The sequence below is a fragment of the Macaca thibetana genome, chromosome 12 (genome assembly GCF_024542745.1).
Source record: "Macaca thibetana thibetana isolate TM-01 chromosome 12, ASM2454274v1, whole genome shotgun sequence".
NCBI classification, from domain to species: domain Eukaryota; kingdom Metazoa; phylum Chordata; class Mammalia; order Primates; family Cercopithecidae; genus Macaca; species Macaca thibetana.
Genome location: NC_065589.1, coordinates 11705067 through 11730706, shown reverse-complemented (window position 1 = coordinate 11730706; position 25640 = coordinate 11705067). Strand labels below are relative to the sequence as shown.

The 25640-nt window shown below is 49.0% G+C and overlaps 1 protein-coding gene across 1 annotated transcript; it reads right to left on the bottom strand.

The window, feature by feature from the left end:
- Positions 1-1536: 1536 nt before the first annotated feature.
- GPR55 (G protein-coupled receptor 55) lies at positions 1537-20085 on the bottom strand. The gene is made up of 2 exons (XM_050751145.1): positions 20002-20085; positions 1537-5300 (listed from the first exon to the last, which is right to left on the bottom strand). The coding sequence occupies exon 2, from the start codon at positions 5164-5166 to the stop codon at positions 4207-4209; it is 960 nt and encodes a 319-aa protein (XP_050607102.1). The 5' UTR covers positions 5167-5300; positions 20002-20085; the 3' UTR covers positions 1537-4206.
- Positions 20086-25640: the final 5555 nt, after the last annotated feature.

The window sequence follows — 25640 nt, the reverse complement described above, 5'->3', positions numbered from 1 at the left end:
TCTTTTTGTCCTTCCACTTCAAGCTCCGGGAGTCCCTCTTGACCTGCTATCCACACTCCCTCAAATGGCCGCTCATGGCTTTGTGCCCTGGGCTCACCAGAGAAGCCAGCTCTGGGCGAAAAAAAGCCAGCGAGGCCTATGATGGTAGTTTCAGGGGAGTGCTCACCCCAGAAAAGGCACCTTCGGTGTGTCTTTGAGTCCTCTGTCCTCCTCAGTGGTGGAGATTGTCAAGTGGTCCCCGCCAGCCTTTATTTGGCCCTGGAAAGTTGCTGTCCTCAGTACAACTGACCCTTGAGGACTGACGAAGGGTGGTCTGGTGTGGGTGTCCCCACACAGCTCCTCCTCCTTAGGGGATGTCCCCACCCTTACCTCTTGACTGTTCTGCACGCCAGCCTCTCCTCACACCCACACAGTGGCTGGGCCCAATTTCTTTCCGCACTGGTCTATTAACCGAATCCTTTTTAAGCTCTAGGAATCTCTGCAACTGTTACCAGGTCTCAGTCATTTCAAGCACCTTTGCAATCTCCATCCCTTTGTGATCACTTGCTACAAGGGTGTTATCTTACGCTTCCCCCAAGGGTGTTATCTTACGCTTCCAGACGTCTTTAGTATCCTATGGCAGTTACATAGTATCAGTATCATGACTTTCAGCTTCTGAGGGTCCCCGGAGAGGTAACTCAAGAGGAATATAGTTGACAAATGCACCTTGTGAGCTGACATTCTCTGAGTCAAATCCTCCCTGGGGGCCAAGAGGAGGTGGTCACTACCCCCAAGGGGACATGGCCTACATGGGGGGTGGCTCCTAGATTAGTAGGAGATGGTTAGATGGAGCAAAGATGTCCCCCTTGGCCCTTAGCACCCAGCTCGTGATCAGCTGTGCTCAGGATTGTGGGGACCTGAGGACAGAGTGGCCCAGGCCAGAGCCTAGCAGTTCACAGCTTCCAGGAGCTCTCCACAGGCTAGCAAAATTCATTGCGAAGTGCAGAGAAGAACCTAGGAGAATCCACCATGGGAAAGTCGGATTCCCACCATAGAAGGTCAGAGAAGGGAGGGAAGGGCCACCGTGGAAGACCTGTAGACACTGGCCCTGTATCTTCAGCCCCTCAGTTGGTCAGCAGGTCTCTTGTACTGGGCCCCCCACCCCCGTGTATGCAGAGGAGCCAGGGCCTGTGGAAGCAGCTGCAGTGTCACAGTGGCAGTGTGACAAGGTGGTGGTGGGACAAGGTGGCAGGGACAGGGTGGGGTCGACTGCAGCCGGGTATGTGGGGTCTGTGCAGCCTGGCTGCTACCACAGAGAACCAAGCACCCATGTGGATGTGGGGGAGTGGCAACTAGACCCCAAAGGATCTGGCCCCTGGTCACCTGGGCAGGCCCAGCTGCGCTCCTGAGCAGGGAGGGCCACTCCCTGCAGCCCCACACTTGGTGGCCAGGTGGCTGCTGAAGAGACCAAGATTGTTGGGTGACCCGGCAGGGGCCATCTGGGGCCTGCTCTTCTCCGGGCCCAGTAAGCTTAGTCCAACACAAGGTCACATGGCATCACAGGAATCTATTTATTTAGCGAATCAGATTAATCAAGTCTTTTTTTCCAGTGCTAACCCTCCGCCCCTCCTGTGCCACTGGGCCCCACTGCTGATTATGGGCCAACTTGGGTTGCAGCCGTGTGGGTCCAAACTCTCGGCCCTCCTGCTGAGCAGCCATAGTGGCCTGCAGCATGGACCTGTGCCCGCTCCCACAGACACGGGTCCCCATGGAGAAGCGGCCCTTCTTCCCACAGTGTTTTGGGACGGGTCAGGGGTCCTCAGGGCCCACCCACGGGTCCCAGTTGTCACATCACACTGAGACTGCTGATACCCTCCGAGGACCTACCTCTTACAGTCATGCACCTCATGGGTCCTGGCCCCCTCCCCGTCCCTCCCTACGTGGTCAGTTCCTCTCAGCAGTCTGGAGCCCTTTCTGTCACCTGGACAGAGTCATGCTGCACGTAGATAAGATTTTATGTTTGAACATCGCTGGGGATGATAGGAGGTCAGGTCCACCCACCCCTGTCTCTTAGGAAGCCCATCTGGCCCTAAGCACATTGGTAGACCCAAGTGCACGTGAAGGGCATCACTCAGCTCCACCAGGCAGGCTCCCAACTCCTCATGCAGAGAAAGAAGTGGGAGGAGGGTTGTCCCTAATTCCACCACCCGTGGACTCTGACCCGAACGAGTCCCAAATGCCCTGTTGCATGCAAAAGTCTGGCTTCCTTAGAGTATCATGGGTGGTGTCTCGGTCTACGGTAGCCATGGGACAGGGCAGCCTGCAGGCAAGGAGAGGAGTGTGTCTGGGACTTGGGGCAGTCAGGCAGCCTTACCTCTGGGTCTGCAGAGCCTGACTCTGTGGCTGTGGTTCCTAGAGGCCCAGCCCAGGGGGCCTGAGCCTCTGATTCCTCTCGTCTGGTCTGGTCTGGTCACTCCTCCACATCCACTTCCACCCCTTCATTGACGCTCTCTTCCTCACCCTTCCCTCCATCCACCTAGGAGGAGGTGTACAGAGTGCCACCTGAGCACAGCAACAGTGGGGGCTGCTCCTGAGAAGGCAACTCCTGCCTGTCCATGGCTCTTAGGCCAGCCAGGAAAGGCTCTCAGGCAGGAAGCAGCTCGGCCAGGTTCCCCACCTATCCAGCACTCCCTGCAGGCTTCAAGCCTAGGGCCAATGCTCAGCTTCCCCTCCTTTTCCTCCTCCTCTTCCTCCTCCTCCCCACAGGTCCTGGTTTATCCAAATGCCTCTCTTCTTCCCCTCAGGCCGCCACCCCTCCCAAGCCCTTCCGCCCCCACTGAGCCCAGATCCTACAAGTAGACCGCAGTTGCTTTTCCTCCTAAAGACCTTGCTCACATGGAGTCTCATCAGTTACTCCTCACCCCACTTGCTCTGTCATGCAAAACCACCCCACAGTGGATCCTTCTCATCATTTCGCTCTCCGGAGCAGCTGAGTCACTGGGAGGCTTCCGCTGTCACTTGCACTCCTCCAGATTCTTCGAGAAGCCATCCAGGAATGACTCAATTGTTTACAGTTTCCTGGGACCTGCAGGGACCCCCCGCCTTGCCTTCTTTCTCAAGGCCACACCCTTGTGCCTGGCTGCCTTATCTTCTCCCTCCCAACTGCCAGGGAGGAACGGTTCCATGGGCAGTGCCAACTGCCCAGCCAGGATGCAGGGGAGTAAGACAGCACCTCCTCCACCCTCCTATGGTGGAACCAAGGCAGGCCTGATTCTTTGCCGTTGTTTTCAAGCAAGCTAGATGGAATGAGCAGCTTCCCAGTCTGTTCAAGATAGAAAGCAGGTCAGGAGTCTCCCCTCTCCCAGGCCATCTCCCACTGCCTCTCCTCGCCCGGGGCCAGTACCAACACTCCCTGCTGTGGACACCCTGATGGTAGTGGGGGAGGGGCTGTGTGCTTCCAGCCCTGGGCCTGTCTTCTTCCTTCCCCAGGAGTGTTCTCTCCCCTCCCCTCATGGCTCTTGGATGTCATCAACACCCCCGCTCAGTCATTCTGCAGTCTTCTCATGGGCACAGAAAGGGGTAGCTGGCTTCCTTCACCTTTCTGAGGCCCACTGGAAACATGGGGTGATCCATGCATACTTGCCCAGCCCCAACACCACTCTCACTTGCTGTCATCTCAGTGAGGCTTTTGGCAACACAGCTCCAGAAGGGACTGGAAAATGCAAGTCTGCTCCGTCCTGGGACACCCAAACTAAAAAGGAGCTTCATTCATCCCTACCACCCCACCTCTGCCCAAGACACTCTCCCCCATAACTGACTCTCTTGGCTCCCTCCTCTACGTCCTCTCCCTTTCTCTCTCTTTCTTTCCAGAACCTCCCAGTCGAACAGGAAAATGGGGAGAGTTGGAAACAGCCTTGTTCACATGGTCTCATTCTCTTTCTCAATTCTTGTGCTGTATAGTTTTTGGACTTAGAAATCAGTAATTGACCTGGTTTGTGGGTTCTTCAGAGATCCCTGAACACTGGGTGGTATATGTGGAGCTGTCTGGGCACTGGAAAAAAGGTCTTTGGGGTACAATGAGCAAAGCTGGCACTCAATGGGCATCAAAGGGAAGCACATCAGTAAAGATGGCGTGGATCATCCCTCCACATCGAAACCCTGGAACACAATATCCGTTACTAGAATTCAGGGCCAGGGCTTCCTTCCCCTGAACAGGATGTCCTTCTGTTAGCCCCGAGAGATCGTGGTGTCCTGCAGGACCAGCTGGACCCTGGAAGGCCGGTGGGCCCTGATGTTCATGCGGAATTCTTTGATGACAAAGTAGTAGCAGAAAACATCCAGGCAGCAGTTGACGTTGGAGAAACACATGGACAATTGCAAGAAGAAGCTGATGCTCTGCTTGGCTCTGCACTCTACGATAAAGCCATTTCTCACCAGGAACTGCAGGAAGAACCCCAGGTGGACTGGGAGGAAGGAGACCACGAAGACAGCCAGGCTGACTGCGATGCTGTAGATGCAGGCTCTCTGCTGCACCCAGTCCTGGGTGTGGTCTCGGCGGCCCAGCAGGATGTGGATGCTCCTGGAGGAGCAGAAGCCCATGATGCCCATGGGAAGGAGGAAGCCAAACACCTCCAGCGGGAAGAAGACCTTGGCACTCCAGGTATCGTCAGACATGTTGTGGAAGCACATGTATTTTTCCACTTTCCCATGGAAACTATAGATAGGGATGCTCCCAGTCCACACCAGGACCCAGATGGTGCAGCAGATCCCAAAGATCTTCCTGGGGGACCGGAGGTGGTTGACCAGGAGTGGGTACCGGATGGCCAAGAACCGGTCCATGCTGATGAAGCAGATGGTGAAGACGCTTCCGTACATGCTGATGAAGTAAAGGCACTCCACCAGGGTGCACAGGGACGGGTAGGGGGACTGTACCTGGGACAGGGACATCTTGAATGGGAGGGAGAGCACCAGCAGCAGGTCAAAGACCGCCAGGTTGATCATGTAGATGGAGGTGGCAGCGTAATCGGGCCACCTGTTCTTCAGGAAGGTGCTGAAGCCATGGATGGCCAGCAGGTTGAGGATCAGGCCCAGGACGAAGGTGGGGATGTGGACCGCGAACTGCAGGGCTTTCATCAGCTCATTGACGCCATCAAACAGGCAGTCACCACTGGTGTTTGGCTGACTCATGTTTCTTCCTACAACACCAACAGATCAGACGGGGCTCCTTTCACTCTCTTGAAGTGATAGATTCAAATGACTTTGTCAAGAATCACAAACACCTCCCCAGCATCATACAGCAATTCGTGCCCACTGAATCACAACTAGAACACAGAAAAAAAAAAATTACCTTTAATCCTGCTGCCCAGATGCACATGTTACTTTTTGTGTATATCATTCCAGACTCGCTTTCTCACTCTCTTTCTACCATACACACATTTTTCTTTGGCAAATATAGAACCCTGCTGTGCATGGACATCTATCTTTTAAATCAGAACTCCTTTTGTTGAAAGAAGTAACAGCACATACCCAGACCCAAACAGGCTGAAGCAAAGAGAGTTTCACATAATGGAAAATATGGAAACTAGGGTAGGGCTGACTTCAGGAGCAACTGGACCAGGGATTCAAATGCTGTTTCCAGGATTCAGCTCCTCTTATCCCCTTTGTCCTCCCCAGACCCACTTTCCTGATGGTTGGACACAGTTAACCTGCAACCAGGGATGATTGGCACCAGAGCATTGCATTCCTCTGGACACAGTAGTTGGTTAGTTCATTGGCTCAGGGACAGACATTTGACTCTCCAAGAACATGATAAGCAACACAACTTTTGCTTGGGTTTCCAGGCAGAGGGTTGGAGTCCCTTGTCAGGGATTCATATTTGCCAAGATATAAGGTCTGCAGCTGCTGTAGCCTCTTGTTCCCCAAAGGGAAAACCAGACAGAAAATGGAAAGATGTGGGAGAAAGGGCATTCCCAGAGGGAATGGAGTGGGGCCCTGAGGTCTCCACAGGGCGAGGAAAGGCCTTTAGTCAGGCAGAAAATTAGAAGTGGCCTCAGGGACAGGAGGACCAAGGCTATAGGTGTGGTTGCACAGGGGTGTGGTCCAAACCTGGCCAATTTGGGGTGAGGGGGTGAGTGCCATTGTGGGGTTCTTTATTAAGGTATGTAGCTCTAGAGCAGGACAAAACCAAGTGTTCAACCCAGGCGTCCAGAACCAGGCTGGTAGAAAGATGACTCAAATATGACCCAACTTCTACCCTCTCCCCACTAGCCCACCTGTGCCCACCTCCCCACTCCCTCCTTTCTCACCCACTCTTCCCTCTCCCCACAAGTGAGGCCACGCTGCTGGTGTACTCGACTTGGACTGGCCTTAGATATGGAACGTGCCACATTCACTAGAGCACTGGGGCATGGCATGGAAAGGACATTCATGCCTGGCGTCTTCCTTAACCGCTTCGGCAGCAAGCAGCTGGGTGAGCAAGTGTAGCCGGGTCGTGCCGTGAGACCTGCCTTCCTGTGCTTCTCTCACCTTCCATGACTTCCTGACCAGCAGGGGCTAAGATCCCAAGATACTGATGTACCAGGCAGGAGGACATCAGCATGGACTCCCACCAGAGAATCCTGTACTAGTGACCACTGCAGCCATTATTATTATTATTTTTTTTTTTTTGAGATGGAGTCTCCCTCTGTCGCCCAGGCTGGAGTGCAGTGGCACGATCTCGGCTCACTGCAACCTCTGCCTCCTAAGTTCAAGTGATTCTCCTGCCTCAGTCTCCTTCATAGCTGGGATTACAGGCCTGCGCCACCACGCTCCACCATGCCCGGCTAATTTTTTGTATTTTCAGTAGAGATGAGGTTTCACCATGTTGACTAGGCTGGTCTCGAACTCCTGACCTCAGGTGATCCTCCCACCTCGGCCTCCCAAAGTGCTGGGATTACAGGCGGGAGGCCCCGCACCTGTTCCTAAAACTTCTGTTATTAATTAAAGCTTCTGTTATTATTTTTCATAGCTTGTTACTAATTTTTAAAGTATTCCATGCACTCAATAAGATATTCAAACAGAACAAAAGAACATGCATAGGGAAGTCGGCCTCCATTGTACCCTAAGGCCTCAACTGTCCTTTCTGAAGGCAGCATGGCTTACAGCTTCTTGCATACTCCTCCCAGACATTTTCTAAGTAGATGCATATATGCAAATGCATGCATGCATACATATACGTGTATGACTTCTTTAAAATTCGGAAATAATATATATACAGCTTCTGTCCCTTGCTTTTTCAGTCAACAATGTTTCTTGGATGTTGGTCTATATCAGCATATATGAATGGCTTGTTTGCCTTCCATTATGTAGGTATACAAAAACTCATTTAGTCAGTAGCCTATTCATAAACATTTAGGTTTCTAGTGTTTTACCAGGAAACAACGAATTCCACAATAAGCATTCCTGTGACTTATTTCTTTGCTGTGCTGCTATTGCTAACCGAATTCTCATTCTACTATTGGTTTTCATCACTACTGGGGGCCTGTGGGAGGAAAAAATTGGGGTATTTTTTAAGATCTTATTTGTAATACCATTCCCAAGCCCTCTCTGATCCCTAATGAAAAAGAAAACTGATATATATAGATAGATATTTATAGGTACATATATATCATCCACTGAGCACTATGCACAAAACATTTAACATGCATTACTTGATTTGGTGGCTCTAAAGATTCTGTGGTTTCCAATATGTTAACTTTTCTCACAGATTTATGTAAAGAGAGATCTAGGAAAATGTACTTCCTCTTATTCAAAGCCTTGGTGTCCTGTGGTCTGTGGGGATGGTGCCCCCTGGGGGTGTGCAGTAGTCACTGGTCCTACTCTGGATGCTCAGAATCTGCAAGCTGTGGTGGCCACCTCCTCACTAAACATGCTGAAATGGCCACAGGCCTAGCTCACAAAATTACTAGAATAGCTTGGAACTCACAAGGTAAATTTCAAAAATGATGAGAAAAGCAGGTCAAAGCCCAGTTCAGGTCTAAATATGAAATGTTGCAACACCAAAGAGGAAGATGGAATTGGCTTGGAGAAGTTGCCTTCAAGACCAGAAACAGCAGAAAACCAAGAACCGCAAAAATAAGAGTGAATATAAGTTGATGTTTAAAGATACCCAATAAGATTTTGAAAAAGGAACTGAGGACATCTGTCTTTGTCTGGGTCACACTAACCAATTAAGAAAAAGCAGCCACCAATGACAAAAGCTCAACACTCAGAGGCCCTTACTTGTCAACTGTTACCAGCCGACTCCATGGGTGAGTCCAGCATATTGCTGGTGGTTCAAAGTGGCCAAGAAAAAAAATCAGTGATGCTCAAAGTTCAACCCAAACCCAGACGCAATATGTGGTTGAATTGGGGGAACAAATGAATAACAACAGGAGGAAAGTGGTCTGACAGAAAGCACACAACCTTGGATGCTGGGATGAGTCTCCATTGACAGTAGCAGGTATATTCATAGATACAATTTGGCCATCAGTATTCCCCAGTAGGATTATTCTAAAGGTCACATTTGAATTACTGACAGACTTCAAATGGAAGCTTCTCAGAGGGTAGTCTTTGAAGCCAGAGAAGGCACTCTATGGGCTGGCAAGAAGAAATTAGGTTGAAAAAATACTGCTAGCTAATGGCAGAGTGAGAAGAGAATCTGAAAAATTAATCTGAATTCCTTCTGAAAGTCCAAGGAAGCCATCTTTTTGAATCTTTTTCAAAAAAATCAGGAGCTTCACTGAAGTAAGATAAAAAGGCATCAATGCACTCCAAACTGCAGCAAGAGATGAAACAGTCATCCTTCTCAAAGAAGTTTGCTAATAAAAACCAGTCTACTTGTGGGTGGGGGAGGGGAACGGGGCAGGGGAACAGCAACTAGCACCATTTGACCTGTGGTATGGGGCCATTCCATTAGCAGCTCCTGTTCTGGCCAACCCAGGGGTCCACCCCAATCAAGCAATGGTACTATAGTTGGCTGGGTGGGAGGCTGAGTCCCTTCAGGTCCCCTGAGAAGCAGATGCTAAGACAGTGTTAGACACCTCAGAGATTGCACAGGGGAAGTGTCCGTGAAGGATAGCGGGGAGAGGGAGCAGGAGGAGGTGGGGTGAGCCTTCAGACCACCTACAGGTCTGACTCTGTAGAAGGAGAGAGGGAAGGAAGGACAAGGTGGGAAGGACTTCAGACAGCAGTGTAGATTTCAGCCCTTCTTGGCCAAGCCATGGGGCATCTCTGAGCAAAGGCTGCCTCTTGGAGGAGCCCCACATCTGCAGAAATCGTCCTAGGCTAGTGCCTCTGCCGGGCTCAGACACTGTCTGGGAGCAGCCCAAGGAGAGTGGCATCAGCATCAATGTCACCATGGACCGGAAGCAGCAGAGCTGCACTGACTGTGGTCAGGGACCCTGGGAGTGGGCTCTCTGGAATTCCAGGGAGGTCTCAGCAGCACCCCTGCATAGCTGCCAAGGGGCCATCCCGATGCTGCCATTGATGTTGGGATCTGTGCCACAGGCAGCAGTGGAGACACTCTCAGTTTCCATCCCAGCAGCACCATCTGTGGAGTGCTGCCTTTCTACCATCCACAGCAGGGATGGGTGGGCACCTTCACCTCCTAGAGGACTGGAATGGGGCAGTCCCAGCCTCCTCCAGAAGGAAATAGCATTGAGTGAGCAAAGATCATGGGTCAAGCAAATAGCATCTGTGAATGGAGTGAAAGGACCCCAAACCATTGTGAGTCAGCCGCAGCACGGTGGCTGAGAGGTGGAGCTGAATCGAACCGTGGAGTAAATGAGACAACACAGGAGATGAAGCTCCATGTTTCATGCAAAAGCTATGGAGAGAGCCACTCCCAGGGGCCCTGCTGACACCTCTGAATGTCCCGCTGACATGTTTAAATGTCACCAAGACAGAACCTCCCAAACATCCATGAATAAACAAACCAAGTAATTAACACCAGAAGAGGCTTGAGGGAGAAGATCTGGGTGCAAGAATTTCGTATCCAACAGGTGTTCCTGCATAAAGAATGCAAAAAGCAAGTCTCAGGTGGATGCGGCCTCTAGAAAAATAATCACCCCAAAACTTTAGGCCTCCAAGAGATCATTACCGAGAAGAGTGTAAGGATGAAAACATCAAGGTAGAAAAGCTTGGAACTGAGCACTGAATTGAAAGCAGGAAACTGTGGAAAGAGACATAAGGTATGATGAATATAGTTACAGATTTAAAATTAAAAGAAAAAAAACCAGAAGAGATTATCTGGCTGGACTAGTGACTCACACCTGTAATCTCAGCAATTTGGGAGGCCAAGGTTGAAGGATCACTCGAGCCCAGGAGTTTGAGACCAGCCTGGGCAGCATAGTGAAACCTCATCTCTCCAAAAAAAAAAAATTTTTTTTTAAATTAGTAGGGTGTGGTGGCTTGTGCCTGTGGTCCCCAACTATTTGTGAGGCTGTGTGGGAGGATCGCTTGAGCCCAGGAGTTTGAGACCCACCTGGGCAACATAGTGAAACCCCATCTCTACAAAAAAAAAAAAAAAAAAAAAAAAAAACCTTAATTAGTAGGGCGTGGTGGCTCGTGCCTGTGGTCCCCAACCATTTGGGTGGCTGTGTGGGAGGATTGCTTGAGCCCAGGAGTTTGAGGCTGCAGTGAGCCATGATCATGCCACTGCACTCCAGCCTGGGTGACAGAGTCAGACCTTCTCTTTAAGAAAAAAAAAAGAGATGATCCATGTCCCTAGAAAGAGACAAGTCTTAATATTGTGGATAAATTAACAAAGCAGGAAGAATGTTCTTGTGTTGTAGGGGTGGGGACAATGGAGGGTAATAGTAAGTGCCTGGGGTGAAGCTAAAGGCTCTATTGCTAATATTTCTGTTCTGTTTATTTTTTTACTTCAATAATTACAGGAATATGTGTCAGATTCTTGAGAACCTTAAAGTAACCACTATTAAAAATATGATGCCTACCTTCAAAATTACTACAGAAGATGAAAAGAAACAAAATCGACTACATAGCAAAGGAGTGAATATAACAGGAAAAGAAACAGCATAGAAATTACAATAATAAGTGCAAAAAAATCAAATTTTACTAATATTCTCAATTAAAAAATAAAATATAACTGTTTGCTCTTAGGAAGAGTACACTTAAATGACACAGAAATGTTCCACCTAAAAGTCCTGTGACGACGGAACAGACAAATACAAACAAAAAGAAAGACAGGGAGGTAATATTCATAACTAGACTTGTAGAATTGCAGGACAAAATTGCTCATCAGGATTAAGAAGCTTATTTTTTTTTTTTTTTTGAGACAGAGTCTCGCTCTGTCGCCCAGGCTGGAGTGCAGTGGCCAGATCTCAGCTCACTGCAAGCTCCGCCTCCCGGGTTCACGCCATTCTCCTGCCTCAGCCTCCCGAGTAGCTGGGACCACAGGCGCCGCCACCTCGCCTGGCTAATTTTTTATGTTTTTAGTAGAGACGGGGTTTCGCCGTGTTAGCCAGGATGGTCTCGATCTCCTGACCTTGTGATCCGCCCGTCTCGGCCTCCCAAAGTGCTGGGATTACAGGCTTGAGCCACCGCGCCCGGCCAAGAAGCTTATTTTTATAGAATAAAATAAAAACTCAATTGTGAGGGCAAATATAGTAATCTTATACACCGAATGGTGGTATACAAAAGTACATCAGGTACAATTCTTAGAATTCAAGGAGCCATTGGCAAAAACAAATTGCAGTGTCAGATTTTCATATACTGTAGATTAGAACAAATATAAATTAGGACATAGAATTATATAAATAATATGATTAATACAGTTTAATTAATGACTCTTGGGTTTGGTTTTAAACAAATAGGTAATCCATTTTTTTTTCTCAAACAGCCAAAAAACACTTGCTAAAAATGAATTATCTACCTTAAAAGAGCAAAACCATCCGTTAAAAAAATACAGAAATTATTTTGGCTGTACTCTCTGACTGCATACAAAGACCTAGAAAATAAAAATACAGCCCGCCCGAGTGCAGTGGCTCACGCCTGTAATCTCAGCACTTTGGGAGGCAAAGGAGGGAGGACTGCTTGAACCTAGGAGTTTGAGATCAACCTCACAACACAGTGAAACCTCTGTCTCTACAAAATTTTTTTTAAAAAATTAGCTGGGCGGATCACAAGGCCAGGAGATCGAGACCATCCCAGCTAACACGGTGAAACCCTGTCTCTACTAAAAATACAAAAAAAATAAAATAAAATAAAATTAGCCGGGCGTGATGGCAGACGCCTGTAGTCCCAGCTACTCAGGAGGCTGAGGCAGGAGAATGGCGTGAACCCGGGAGGCGGAGCTTGCAGTGAGCCGAGATCGCGCCACTGCACTCCAGCCTGGGCGACAGAGCGAGACTCCGTCTCAAAAAAAAAAAAATTAGCTGGATATGGTGGCTTGTGCCTATATAGTCCCAGCTACTCAGAGGCAGAGGTTAAGGCAAGGGGATGGCTTGAGCCCAGGAGGTCGAGGCTGCAGTGACCTGTGATCATGCCACTGCACTCTAGCCTGGGCAACAAAGTAAGACTCTGTTTATATAAACTCTGTCTCAAAATAATAATAATAATAATAATAACAATGGCTATTTAAAAATAAAGTGAGAACTACAAAACCAAATACATGGGAAGAGTAGCAAGACCTTTTTGGATTGGTTGTTTAAAAAAAAAAAAATTCACAGGATACAGCCAAAAATTATTCTCAGAGATAAATACATTGCCCTAACTGCTTTAATTTTCTTTAAGGAAACTAAATAAATGAATTAAGCACTTAACTTGAGCATTTAGGGAAAAAGCGTCTTAGGGAAATCAGGAAAAAGTATAAAGATAAAAGCAGAAATAAATGAATTAGAAAAGAGAAAATATCAGAACCGACACATTTAATAGGTGGTTCCTTAGGAGCAGAAGCAATAAATGAAGCAATACCTGTATCTCTAATAAACGAAGCAATACCTATATCTCTAATAAACGAAGCAATACCTATATCTCTAATAAACGAAGCAATACCTATATCTCTAATAAACGAAGCAATACCTATATCTCTAACAACTATGATCAAGAAGAAAGGACTCAAACGGTCATAACTAGAAATAAGAAAGAAGACATTAAGCTTAATTAGAGAGGAGAGCAAAAACAGCAAGAAAATGCATTATTACTTGTGTGTTGATCTGTTTAAAAACCTTGATGTAGTTGTTGATTTGGGGGCAAAAATAATAATTTACCACTATCTATACAAGGTTTGGCCCAAGAGCAAATAGAAGTGTTGACTAGGCCAATATCCATAAAAGAAACTGAAAATATTATCAAAGAATTACTCTTAAAATAGGCTCTAGCTTATTTCAAATTTTCAAGCAACAGATAATCCCTGTACCCCATAAAGTATTTCAGAACATAGTATTAACGAATTTCTATTAAACTAACTTATCCAAATATCAAAACTCAGCACAAGAGACAAATTTGCTCAAAATACAATTATGAATATATATGCAAACATTCTAATTAAAATATTACTAGATCGAATTCAGTACATTAAAATTATAAATCATCATGACAAATCAGATTTACTATAGAAATATAAGATAGTTTCAGTGTTAGGAAATCAATTAATGTCTTGTATCACATCGTTAAAGCAAAAATAAAAAGTCATCCAATTGTACAGTTTGTCAGAGTTATTTAACTAACGGAATAGGGAAGTACTTCTTACAAAGAGTACATTGCTCACACCAATGGCAACTTTGTATTTAATGGTAAAATAATAAGGACATTCTTGTTGAAATCAGACATTTGCTAACACCCAGAAATCTCAAGACTATGCACTAACACATTTAACAGAAACAAGAATAAATGAGGCATTCCCCCAAAAATCAATAATACAAAGGGAAGGCTTAGTTAAGAAATTATGTTAAGACTGTCAGTTAACAATTTGGCAGTAAAACCAACTTAGAGTCTCATCTTAAACGGCATCTCAAAAGAAATTCCAAATTCATTAAGGAATTACATTTCAAAACAATCAAACCGTAGAAAAACTAGATGAAAATTTAATAAACAACTTATAAAATCACTAAGGGAAAAAGCTCTTTGTCAACTTAGTATAACTGAAAATCAAAGTAAAAGAAAATAAACAGGACAGGTTTGACGGCGCAAAAAAAATGTCTTTTTGCTAAAAAGTCTTAACATCAAATAATATACTCGAAGAAACAAAACACAACCAATGTTAGATAAATGACGTCCTTTCTCTGTGAAGAGAATATTAAAATGAATAATATCAAGACCAACAATAGATGAATAAGCCAATGACACAGGCAGTTCCCAGAAGAGGGTTTGCGAAGAGATAACATTTTTGCTTATCAAATTTAACAAAGAATTTGGCAAGGGTTCTGTGAAGCCAGTCACCAATATGCTGGTAAGCGTACAAATTAGCACACAACTTTTGGGATCTGATAATTTCTATTACAAGCCATGAAAATCATATGACTTTAATCCAGTGATTCTGAGAATTCACCTTAAGTAAATTATATGAAAGAAGAAAAATTGTGTACAAAAATATGTCCACCTTAGCATTTTCTTCTTCTTCTTCTTCTTCGCCTCAATGTATTACCACATTGTTTTTTTCTAATAGTAAAAAATACATACACATTTAAATGCCAACAAGAGGTTAATTTCACTGTGGTAAATTTACTCAATGGAAAAATTTTCTGTCTGACTGTTATGTTTATGCTGATTATGTTCAGTAAAAACCCCACAAACTGTAGAATTAGACACATTCAGAATGATTTCAACTGTGATTAAAATTACAAAAACCCACGCATAGAGGGGCAAACAAAAAACCTAAAAAAAGATTTCTACATCCCATCCAGTGGTTGCATTCTAGCAGTTGGATGGTGGGTGATTTTTAAATCTTTTGCCTTTATCTCGCTCATCTTTTTGGTGTGTTTTTCTAATTAATTAATGATAATATGAAAACCTGAGATTATATATATATAAAAATAAATAAAATGTTTGGTGGGGAAAAAGGAGACCAGTAAGGATAGCTTTCAATTTTTTCCTTCTATATCAGAGAAACAACTTGCGGTCTGGGTTTGTGTTTGAGGCATGGCAGGGTGCAAGGTTTACACAAAATTAAAAGATACGCATTGAATTCACCAAAGCTCAGCTGATAAGGCATGACCTTTCAGGTTCAGAGATGAGCATTTCAAGATGGGGCTGGGAACGAAGCATGAAGTGAGACAGAGATGTGGAAGTGTCAAGTGAGATAGCAAGTCCCACCCAAGTGATGGAGAACAGCAACAAGAACCTGATTCATGATTTAAAAAAAAAAAAAAAAAAAATTGAAAACCAAGTTTCCTCTGTTCACAGGTCAGCCATCACATCATAAAAATGTGTATTACATAAGGAGTAAAAGACGACATAAAAGAGACAAAATGCCAGCTTCACAGTGAAGAGTAGATGAAGATGAGAAAAGAGGTTTAAAATAGAATCCCCCCAAAGCTTGGCAAGCTATCAGTAGAGTCAAGAAGTTAAAAACGTAAATATTTTCCAGATTGAATATTTAGGTTAAATTACCTTGTTTCTCTTAACGAGACAAAAGGAAGAGAAGATTCACAGTAGAAACCGAAAATGAAAAAACTGTAATATCACAATATAGAAAACAGAGGGGCAACCTCACAGAGGTTTATGCAAATATTATCAACAATTATTAATACTCCCTATATTAATCTATTAAAAAGCAACCATCAATTAAAAAAAAACAAAATTCAATCATCTCTGGTCAAGGAAAAGCACCAAGAAAATGAAAAGACACAGACAGAGTAAAATGATAGCATAATCTTTGGTTTATCAGGCACATTTTGTGCTAGAAAGGAAGGGAATAGGACAAAGTAATTTTTTTTAGTAAAAAGAATTGAGAAAGCAACATGGAGACTCCACAGGAGTGAAAGTTACAATAAATAATGAAAACATAAAACACTCAATTTCTGTTCCAATTAGCACAGCAAAAAAGTACATAATGGGACCATGCAGGAAATGCAGAGGAAATTTAAAAAAAATGGAAATATAGTGTAGCTGGAGCCCTTAGTGCCCCTCCTGTAGAATATCCATGATCAAATAGACAGAGAAATTAGAGCTCTGAACAACCCAATTAATAAGGTGGACTGGCAGATCAGGGAGAAGTACATGGTAAATCAAGGGTCTATGCTCTCTTTTGAAGAATAGAGAGGGTCTTTCACAAAATTTATCCCGTTCCCTAGCACAGGCAAGTCCTCCACAGCAATGGCGATTTTACACTCATTCTTAGACCACAAAGAAAATAGCTGTTTGTTGGTCCTGAACACTTAGCTGCAGCGCCATGATATTAATATTTAATAGGCATTTCTATGCATTCTCTTACACAGCCTCTTAACGTGTGAGTTAGAGACAAAATCAGACATACGTTGCTGAAATATTGGAAAGAAACAATATTTATACACAAAACACAAATGCAGTCACCACTTAAATGAAAGTGGGAATTCCTAAGTGTTCTTTTGAACAGGAAAGGGAGAAACGAGGCGAGCCAATGCTACACTCAGAGGTCCTGGAAGTGGAGTGGAAGTGACCATGGCCATTGCACTGCTCTGATCACCCTGGGACCCAAGGCTGTCTGTCCGCACGGGCTGAACTCAGAGCGGGTAGGGAACCACAGCATGGGAGAAGACGCGGAAAGGCCTAGAGATACTCCTAATCCCTAGAAGGAAAGACACAAGGGCATCCATCCTCCAGTGCTCGTGACGTGTTCCACCACAAGACTTCACGGGTCAGAAAAGGAATGGGTTCCAAATGCTGCAGAAAGCAAACCTATCTCACAGCCAGAGTGTCCGAGAGTAGACAAAGCAAAGCGGCCTCATCATGTGGTGGACTCTCTGATACCAGAGGTATGCAAGCAAAGGCAAGGTGAGGTGCTTATCCAGAGTGCTGTAGAGAGAATTCATACACACAGCAGTGTCTTACTGAAGGGTGTTTTTGTTTGTTGATATTTAACCCTGAAGTAGACTCTTCTTTCAATATAAGGCTGTTTTCCAATGTTTGGTGAAAAGGAGAGAAAGTATGTCGAGTGTGGAAAGGGACTGGGGTGGAGCGCAGAGGCCTTGCTTCTCCTCCTGGCTCCCTCTGCTTGGGGGGCTCCACCTCATTTCTTCCATCCTTAAGGTCCTGCTCAGACCCCGAGCCCAGAGCCCTGGCCTCACTGTGCTAGCTCGTTTGTTTGTTTGCTTGCTTGTTTGTTTGAGTTAGGGTCTTGCGTTGTCACCCAGGCTGGAGTGCAGTGGCACAATCAAGGCTCACTGCAACCTCAACTTCCCAGGCTTGAGCAACCCTCCCACCTCAGCCCTCCAAGTAGCTGGGACTACAGCATCACCAGACTCAACTAATTTTTACTTTCTTTCTTTCTTTTCTTTTATTTATTTATTTATTTATTTTTGAGATGAAGTTTCCTTCTTGTTGCCCAAGCTGGAGTGCAATGGTGCAATCTTGGCCCACCGCAACCTCTGCCTCCTGGGTTCAAGTGATTCTCCTGCCTCAGGCTCCTGAGTAGCTGGGATTACAGGCATGTGCCAGGCCTGGCTAATTTTGTATTTTTAGAGAGACGGGGTTTCTCTATGTTGGTCAGACTGGTCTCGAACTTCCAACCTCAGGTGATCCACCTGCCTCCCAAAGTGCTGGGATTACAGGCGTGAACCACTGCGCCTGGCCTAATATTTTATTTTTTGTAGAGACAGGGTCTCACTGTGTTGCCCAGGCTGGTCTCAAACTTCTGGGCTCAAGCAGTCCTCTCACCTCTGCCTCCCAAACTGCTGGGATCACAGGCGTGAGCCCGAGCGCCCGGCCTGTGCTGGCTCTTAACTGCTGACTCTCTACATTCTGCAGCTGGGATTCCCGCAACTGCCAGTGGTCCACGGTACCCTCATCTGCCCACACCTTCAAGGATCCAGCGTCCCACTTGCGGCAGCCTCAGGTGCCTGCACAGCTGAGGCCTCGAAACCCTCGAAACACCAGACCTACCTTTCTTCTTTCGGTGGCCTGGACTTTCCAGAGAACGCAAGCAACAAGAAGATCACAACCCTAAGGAGGTTTGCAGCTGAGAAGGTGGCCCTTCCTGCAGGTGCCAGGCTGTCATCTGCACAGAGCATTGTAGCGTGAACCACCTCAGAGATGGCAGGGCCAGAGCCTCAAAAATCAGCATTGGCACAGCCACAGGGATGGATTTGAGGAGCCCTGGAATGCTCCCCCAAAAATACCGCAGTTAGAATACACAGCGTATCCACCACTAACACCATAGTGTAAATAAAGTCATCCACCTGTGCCTGAGCTAGGCGTCTGGGGGCCATGATGCAAGAAGGAACAGGACACAGAGGGGACAGAGCACATGACCGCAATCTCCCGAATGCCTGAATGTTGCTGAAGCTTGGGCGGGGGTGTTGGAGTGGGGCTGGGAGAGTGAAGGGGCCGGCTTGGGGACATGAGAGGTGGTCAGCAGTGTGCTCAGTGCTCTACGACAGGAACTCAGGACACTCCTGGGAGGCTGCCCTAATTATGCCCATTTTACAGATAAGGACAGTGAGGCTCAGAGATGCTAAAGAGTCTACCCAAGGTCCAACAGGCCATGAGGGGCCCGCTGGAACTCATGTTCTGAGTCTCTCCTCCTCCCTCACCTTGGCCCCCATCAGCATCACCAGCAAGAGCATCTGGGATCCAGGAGCTGCCAAGCCCCCTCCTCACTTCTTTGCATGCTCATGCTCCTCTTTCCCCTTGAACTCTCTCCTCCACTGCTGAAAATCCCACCTCTTCCTTCAAATGCCCATTTTCCGGATTCACTCACGTCATCCGATATGGTTTTCCCAGTGCCGTCCTGAGTGGGCACCATGAAGAGTCCTCAGTGTATCCCAGGGGGAGCGTGTCCCTGCTGTCCTGCAGCAACCCCAGGACCAGGACCACGTCCCCTTCACCTTTATCGCTGAGCCTCACATACTGTTTGCCCTTGGGAAGGTCTTATTGCATGAAAGAGGGGATGAAGAAATGACGGAACAAATGGCCGGGTCTGCTGCAGCTCCACAGTCACTGGTGCTCCCTTTGGAGCTGGGACAGCTGCTCAGAACCAAAGGCAAACCCTGCCTTCCACAGAGCTGTGCGTGGCACTTTGCTCTGCCCTGTCCTCTCATCCCCATCGCCTCGGGCAGCACAAAGCCCAGGTGAGGCCAGGCCAGCCAGACATGTCCTGACTTTGTGTTCTCGCTTGCAGGGAAGAATCTAGAATTTTCGGGGTTCTAAGTGCTGCTGTGTCTTCCTGCCCAGCCTTTCTAAGAGACACTTGGCTAGGGTTCGAGAACAATGCAGCTATAATATAGGATAGCAGCCAGCGCGCCCCTCCCCATCATTTACTCCCCGTGAGGAAGAAACTGTGTATTGCCTCATTCCCCAGAGAGGTAAATGGAGGCTAGAGAAATTAAGCAGCTGGTGAGTGGGTGAGGCTGGGCTCCTAGGCTCTTTCTGGCCCCCAATAAGCACTTGTTCAGGGCTGCAGGATGATCCCTGAGACAGTGTCATCTCTGGCGCTTGGTGGTTTCCCAACAAGATTCTGGGGAATGGGCAGCAGGCTTGGTGGAGGGCCGTGGCAAGTGAGCTACACACCCCAGGGAAGGCTCCCAGGCTGCCTGTGGGGAGGTTTCCCCACCCGACATGATGCTGCAACCCTGACTCAGATCAGGAGGAAGTTGAGGGTTCGTAGAAAAATGTCACGCGTAATCGGGGACAAACCAGGTCTGCCTGCCGCTGCTACTGTCACGGAGGCTGCCTGGAGGCCACCACTGCCCTGACACCTGGGACTGCTTGCTGCATCGGGGCAGGTGTGCACAAAGCCCAGGCCCACACGAGCCCCTGATCTTAGGAGAGTTACCTGCAGTCCACAAGAGCAAGGTCAGGTTAGAGGCTGCATGCCTCAGTTTCTCTAAATGGCCCAGAGGCTGTTACCTGTTGGTGGTCCGGTGTGGCGGAGAGGGCTGAGATGTCATTTCTCCTCCAGGCCTGGCTGCCGGCCTGCTCTGGGGAGAGTCACTTCCCCTCTCTGGGTCTCAACTTCCTTGTGAGTGAAATAAAGGGGTGGGACCAGATGCTCTGAGTGGCTCCTGTGACACCCTGTCTGGCCTAGGGGCTCTTGCTCAGGGGTCTACAGAGGGGCTGTATGGAACTAGAGTGTGGACATGGGGAGCAGATTCCAGGAGGAGGGTCTACACTCTCCTGCCCTCTTAGAAGATCTGCACGCCCATCCCGCAGCTGCCAAAAAACAAAACAAAAAACCAAAAAGCCCAAAATCACACTGCGTGTGTCAAGACCTGGGAAGCCTCTGGAAGAGGAAGCCTCTCACACACCGCAGATGCTCTAACAGGGGCACCACACAGCAGCAGCCGTTCTCAGCACCTGACAAGGGCCGTCGTGACTTCCAGCACTTCGGGGGTTTAGGATTTGAAACTGCTGCCCACAGAAAGGAAAGGAAGGTGGTGCTGTTTAGGACTTCCAGTTTAGGACTTGCGTGCCCAGCCTCGGAGGAGACCTCAGCTTCCACGTGTGTCTGCAAGAATGGTCAGTGGGGTCCCACAGGTTCCCCAGCCTCGGCTTCTCTGTCCCAGGTCTGCACAGAGATTTGGGGCAGCCTTGGGCCTGTGGCCTCCTAGGGCCCTGCAAGCAGAGATTTCCCTGGCATCTCCCACCTTCAGGGCTGGGAGGGCTGAGACTCACCCGTGGGCTTGGGTGGCTATTAGCTGAGAGCCCTCATAGATTCCAGCCCATCAGGAAAGTCTGGACTGAAGTCTACCCCGGTAGATGCAACTGCCGTGCCCTGGAGGTGTTGGGAGGCCCTGTCGGGCGACCAAAGCACAAGCAATTTTTAAAAGCCATGCATGCTGGGACTTTCAGGTGTCTACAGGAATAGAAACTACTCCTGGGTTTTTTGGGTGATTCATCCAACACATGGGTCCCCTCTGTAAATACGAGCTTGCAAGTCACTGCAGGGGAACCACCTGGCCCTCTGGAGCCGGGTCTTCGCACTGTCTGGTAAAGAGGTTGACGGAACCATGACAGCTTTCAAGCTCTCACCTGGGCTTGTGCAATGGGTTGTGCCAAGTCCACTCCCTGCTCCAGGCCATGGAGCCCCAAGCTGGCCTGCGTGCCAAGATAGGGCACTGGGCAGTCCTGCCCCAAGCGAGGCCCCCCTATAGGGCCCCCAGCCCAATCTAAGCCAAAGGCTGGCTACTGGGCAAGGTGGGGCAGCCAGGCCCGCACCCTGGGTGCAGGAGGGGGCCAGGAGCCTGTCGGGACAGCAGCAGGGAGGAGACACACAGGTGTCTGGCACCCACCTCAATACCCAGAGCCTGCCATGTGAGGCCCCAGGAAGGCGTCCACACTGAGCGGCCTGCAGGGAGCAGTGTCTCTGCTCAGCCCCTCCTCAAAGGGATCCTTGTCTACTTCCCATTCTGGCTACCTTTTGGCTACCTTCTTTTTTTTTTTTTTTTTTTTTTTTTTTTTTTTTTTTTTTTTTTTTTTTGTGATGGAGTTTTGCTCTGTTGCCCAAGCTGGAGCGCAGTGGCGCGATCTCAGCTCACTGCAACCTCCACCTCCCGGGTTTAAGCAATGTTCCTGCCTCAGCCTCCTGAGTAGCTGTGATTACAGGCTTGCGCCACCATGCCCGACTAATTTTTTTTGTATTTTTAGTAGAGACAGAGTTCCACCATGTTGGTCAGGCTGGTCTCAAACTCCTGACCTCATGATCCACCCACCTCGGCCTCCCAAAGTGTTAGGATTACAGGCGTGAGCCACTGCTCCCAGCCCTGGCTACCTTCTTTTAATAAATGAGTATTTCTATTTTATTGCTGTTGCTTGTTATTTACATTTTTGAAAACATGCACATGATTCAAATACATATGTAAAAATATATAGGAAAATATCTGTCCCACTCCTAAATCCAGCTGTCACCTCTCCCCCCACCAGGGCACCACTGTTAAGTTTCTTCCAGAGTTTCTGTGCCCCATGTACATATGAGTTCTTATTTTCTCCCACTTTTGGCACAAAAGCTAGAGTACTACATGAGCTGCTCTGCAGTACCTCCCTCTCCTGTGGGTATCCCTTGGATATCTTGGGGGATGTCCAAGGTGTATGGGGGATCCCTTGCCAAGGTACGTGTGTCCAGAGAGACTCAAAAAGTTTGAGCTCCTAAGAGCCAGGCTAGGCAGGGACTCGCCCAAGGCCCCACCCTACAGCTCAGGTCTGTCCATCCGGATTTTCCCCTCCCCTTGTCACAGCCCTGAGGAGTCATAAATAGGATGAACTTTCTCAGAAAATTTCCCTTAAGCCTCCTGAAACTTCTCACCCTAGTCCTGCCCACCCTCTCACCATCCAGAATGACTTGGAGGTTTTGGGAGCCTGGACGGGTCCCTGCCTGTCTTCCAGACTGGGAACCCCGAGTTGGGGAGTTTGGGGGCACACACCTTCGACTTCACCAGTGGGGGAGCTTCGGAGCTTCAGGAACCAGCTTCTTCTAGGGCAAGGAACAAGTGAATCTGACTGTGTTTACCAAAGAGCGGGTCCAGGATAGCCGGGCGCTCACCACATCCTCCCCTGACGCTGGTGAAATTCGCTCCTTCAGCAGCCAGAGGCCTGGCCCTGCCCTTGTGGGACATTCCTTCCCTCCAGGGAGGAAACCTGCCCACCAGGGGCTTTGCAGGGGAACCAGTTGGCCCAGGGCTGTGCAAGAAGTGCCCCTGAGCCTGCCCCAGAGAGCTGGTCAGGGAGCAGGGGCAGGAACAAGAGCTGAACCCTCAGAGACACGGGGAAGGAGGAGGACGCTGGAGGAGGGCAGCTCAGGTGCAGGCATGGGCAGGAGGGACATGGTGTTGGCGAGGGCCCGGGCACCCTCTGCACCCCGGGTAAGAGGGGAATGGCAGGAGCCGAGGCTGGAAGCTGGCCAGGCAGGAACCAGGGGCATGGGCCACCCCAGGTCCCAGGCAACACACGCTTGGCACAGGAGCAGTATGTGACAGACCCACTGGGGCGGCAGGGGTTGGGATGAGGGCACCAGCAGCAATAAGAAGGAATGAGGGCAGGAGTAGGGGCATCAGGTTGTCTGAAAGAAGGGTCCAGGGCATCTGAGGCAGCCAGACTCTGAAGATAGCCTCCGAAAGTCTCCAGCCACCACTCCCCACAAAGCGACTCTGTCAACTTGGGCTGGTTGCCTAACCTCTCTGAGCCCATTTCCCCAGCCGCAAATTGGAGTTACACATCCATTCAATCAAAAAATGTTTGTGGATCATCTCCTGGGGACCAGGCAGTGGTGCTGAAGAAGACGACAGTACCTGTCTCAGAAAACGTTGTTTTAGGAGTCGGCACGGTAACAGGGGTAAGCGCACCCAGGAAGTGCCTGGTACTCAAGCGGTGACTGAGGCCCGAGTTCCTCATTGATTTATGCCTGCCTTTGTCTCCCCTACTGGATCTATTTGAAGGAGAAAAAAAAAAAAAGGAGTAACATTGATAATGGGACCCTCATGACCTAAGGAAAAATCAGAGGAAGCCCCAACAGAGAGAGGAAGGCAGGGGAACTTAGGAAGGAGAGGCCAAGAGAGGAAGATGAGCAGCACCTGTCCCCCGCCCTCTGCTCCAATCCTCCAGGTGTGACCTGGAGACAGACACAAAGGGTTGAGCTCCAAGAGCTGGGCTAGGCAGGGACTTGCCCCAGGCCCCACCCTATGTCTCCCATCTGCTCTCTCCCCTCCCATTCTGTCGGGAACACTTCTGTTCCCAAGCCCCACTTATTTTATTTTATTTTTTGTAAAAATAGAGATGGGGTTTCGCCATGTTGCCCAGGCTGGTCTCGGACTCCTGGACTCAAGCAACCCCTGACCCCGGCCTCCCAAAGTGCTGGGATTACAGGTGTGAACCACCACATCCGACCACCAAGCCCCACTTATACATTGAGCCCGGATGACTCCCCTGCACAGTCAGCTGGGTGCCACACCACACAAAGCCCATTTCTGGAGCCTTTGCCAAGTCCCTGAGGACTGACACCCTGCCCCCTAGGTGCCCACAAAGACAGGAAGGTGCGTGTTCCCAAACCCCCCAACTCGGGGCCCTGCTAATCCCCTTTAGCAATTGAAGATATCTGGCCTCTTTGAAAGTGGTGGCTGAGGTCAATGACTGCCAGGGGAATTCAGGAACCTACAGAACACAGGGGGCAGCCCACGGTGTGCAGCTGCTGGGCAGCCTGGCAGGCCCTCCAGAAAGCCCCCATCTCCAAGGGAGCTCTCAGCCACCTGGGGACTAGCCTGTAGCAGTGGGTAGCTGTCCCTCCTCAGGTTGGTCCAGAGGCCAAAGAAACTAGAACAACCTCCTTTTGTGTCCACGCTTAGTCCCCTCAGGCTTTCAGAACGGCCATAGAGGTGGTGGCTGGACTCAGAGGACTCAGGGCCTCTCTCCTTACAGGGCTTACCCCTTATCCAGGAGCAGCGGTCCCTGCACGGGCAGCATTCCCCACGCCCGGAAGCCAGCATCTCCAGGAGGCAGGGCTGGGGCTCCCTTGGCAGGGGGCAGTGGCAGCAGGGTGAGGCTCTGCTGTGGGGGTGGAGGATGCAGGATGCAGGGGCTGTGTCCGGTAGGAGAGGCATTACCAGGTCTTCCCCAAGATCTCAGTCCCCAAAGTTCTTGACTTCAGTTTCTGAGGTCACATCTGCTGTCACCCCAAAGCTTCCAGTGGCCACCCCAGAGGTGCTGGGTCAGGCTATGGTCACTTCCTGCCTCCCTCTCCTTGCCTCTATTGTCACCTGGGGTTAGGGTGCTTTCTTTGTCTACCTCTTCAACCCTCCTTTCCAGTGCTAACAGACTGGACTGCCCCCAGCGGCACAGGCCTCAGCATATGGGCTACCCATTTGGAGAGACCCCTCCCTGCACGGGCTGTTTCTCCACCTGCCCCTACAACACAAAAGGCTGACTGAGTGTGGCGACTTCTAACCCAGCCCTGGCTCAGGAATCACAAAACCTAGGTCTGCATCAGGGCCAGCACCTCACTGCACCTCTCACCAAAAGCCGTGGAACTAGTACCAAGTACCGATTCCGGGTTTCTGGTTCCCGGCCTCTCTCCGACCCCAGCACAGCTGCTCTTTCTTCCCCACAAGGATGGGGGTTAGTTCCAGGGACCAAATGTGAGACGACCACCTCTGTGAACAGCACGCATATCCACTGAAAGCCCCAACCCAGAGCTCTTGGTCCCAGGGGAAGGAGGACACAGGTCAGAAGAACCAGGGACAGCCAGCCTGGCCCAGCCCAGGTGCTCAGCGAAACGCTTAGAGCCCAGCCGCCTCGCCCCCGAGGGCCCACTCCATGCTGGGGCCTGGGGTAACCTCTGGGCAGGAGTCAGTCTCCCCTCGGGAAGGTTAGCATCCGGGCGCCTGGAGGTGGCCCTGTTTGTTATAAGGGGTGGGGTGAGGATCACCATCTGTTCTGGTTTGCCCAGGACGAACAGGGCTCCTGGGGGGCTCCGGACCTTCAGTGTTAAACCCGGATAGTCCCTAAGAGTGAAGAGCCGGTCACTGCAGGTCAGCAAGGGAGCTTTGGGAATTGAGCCCTCT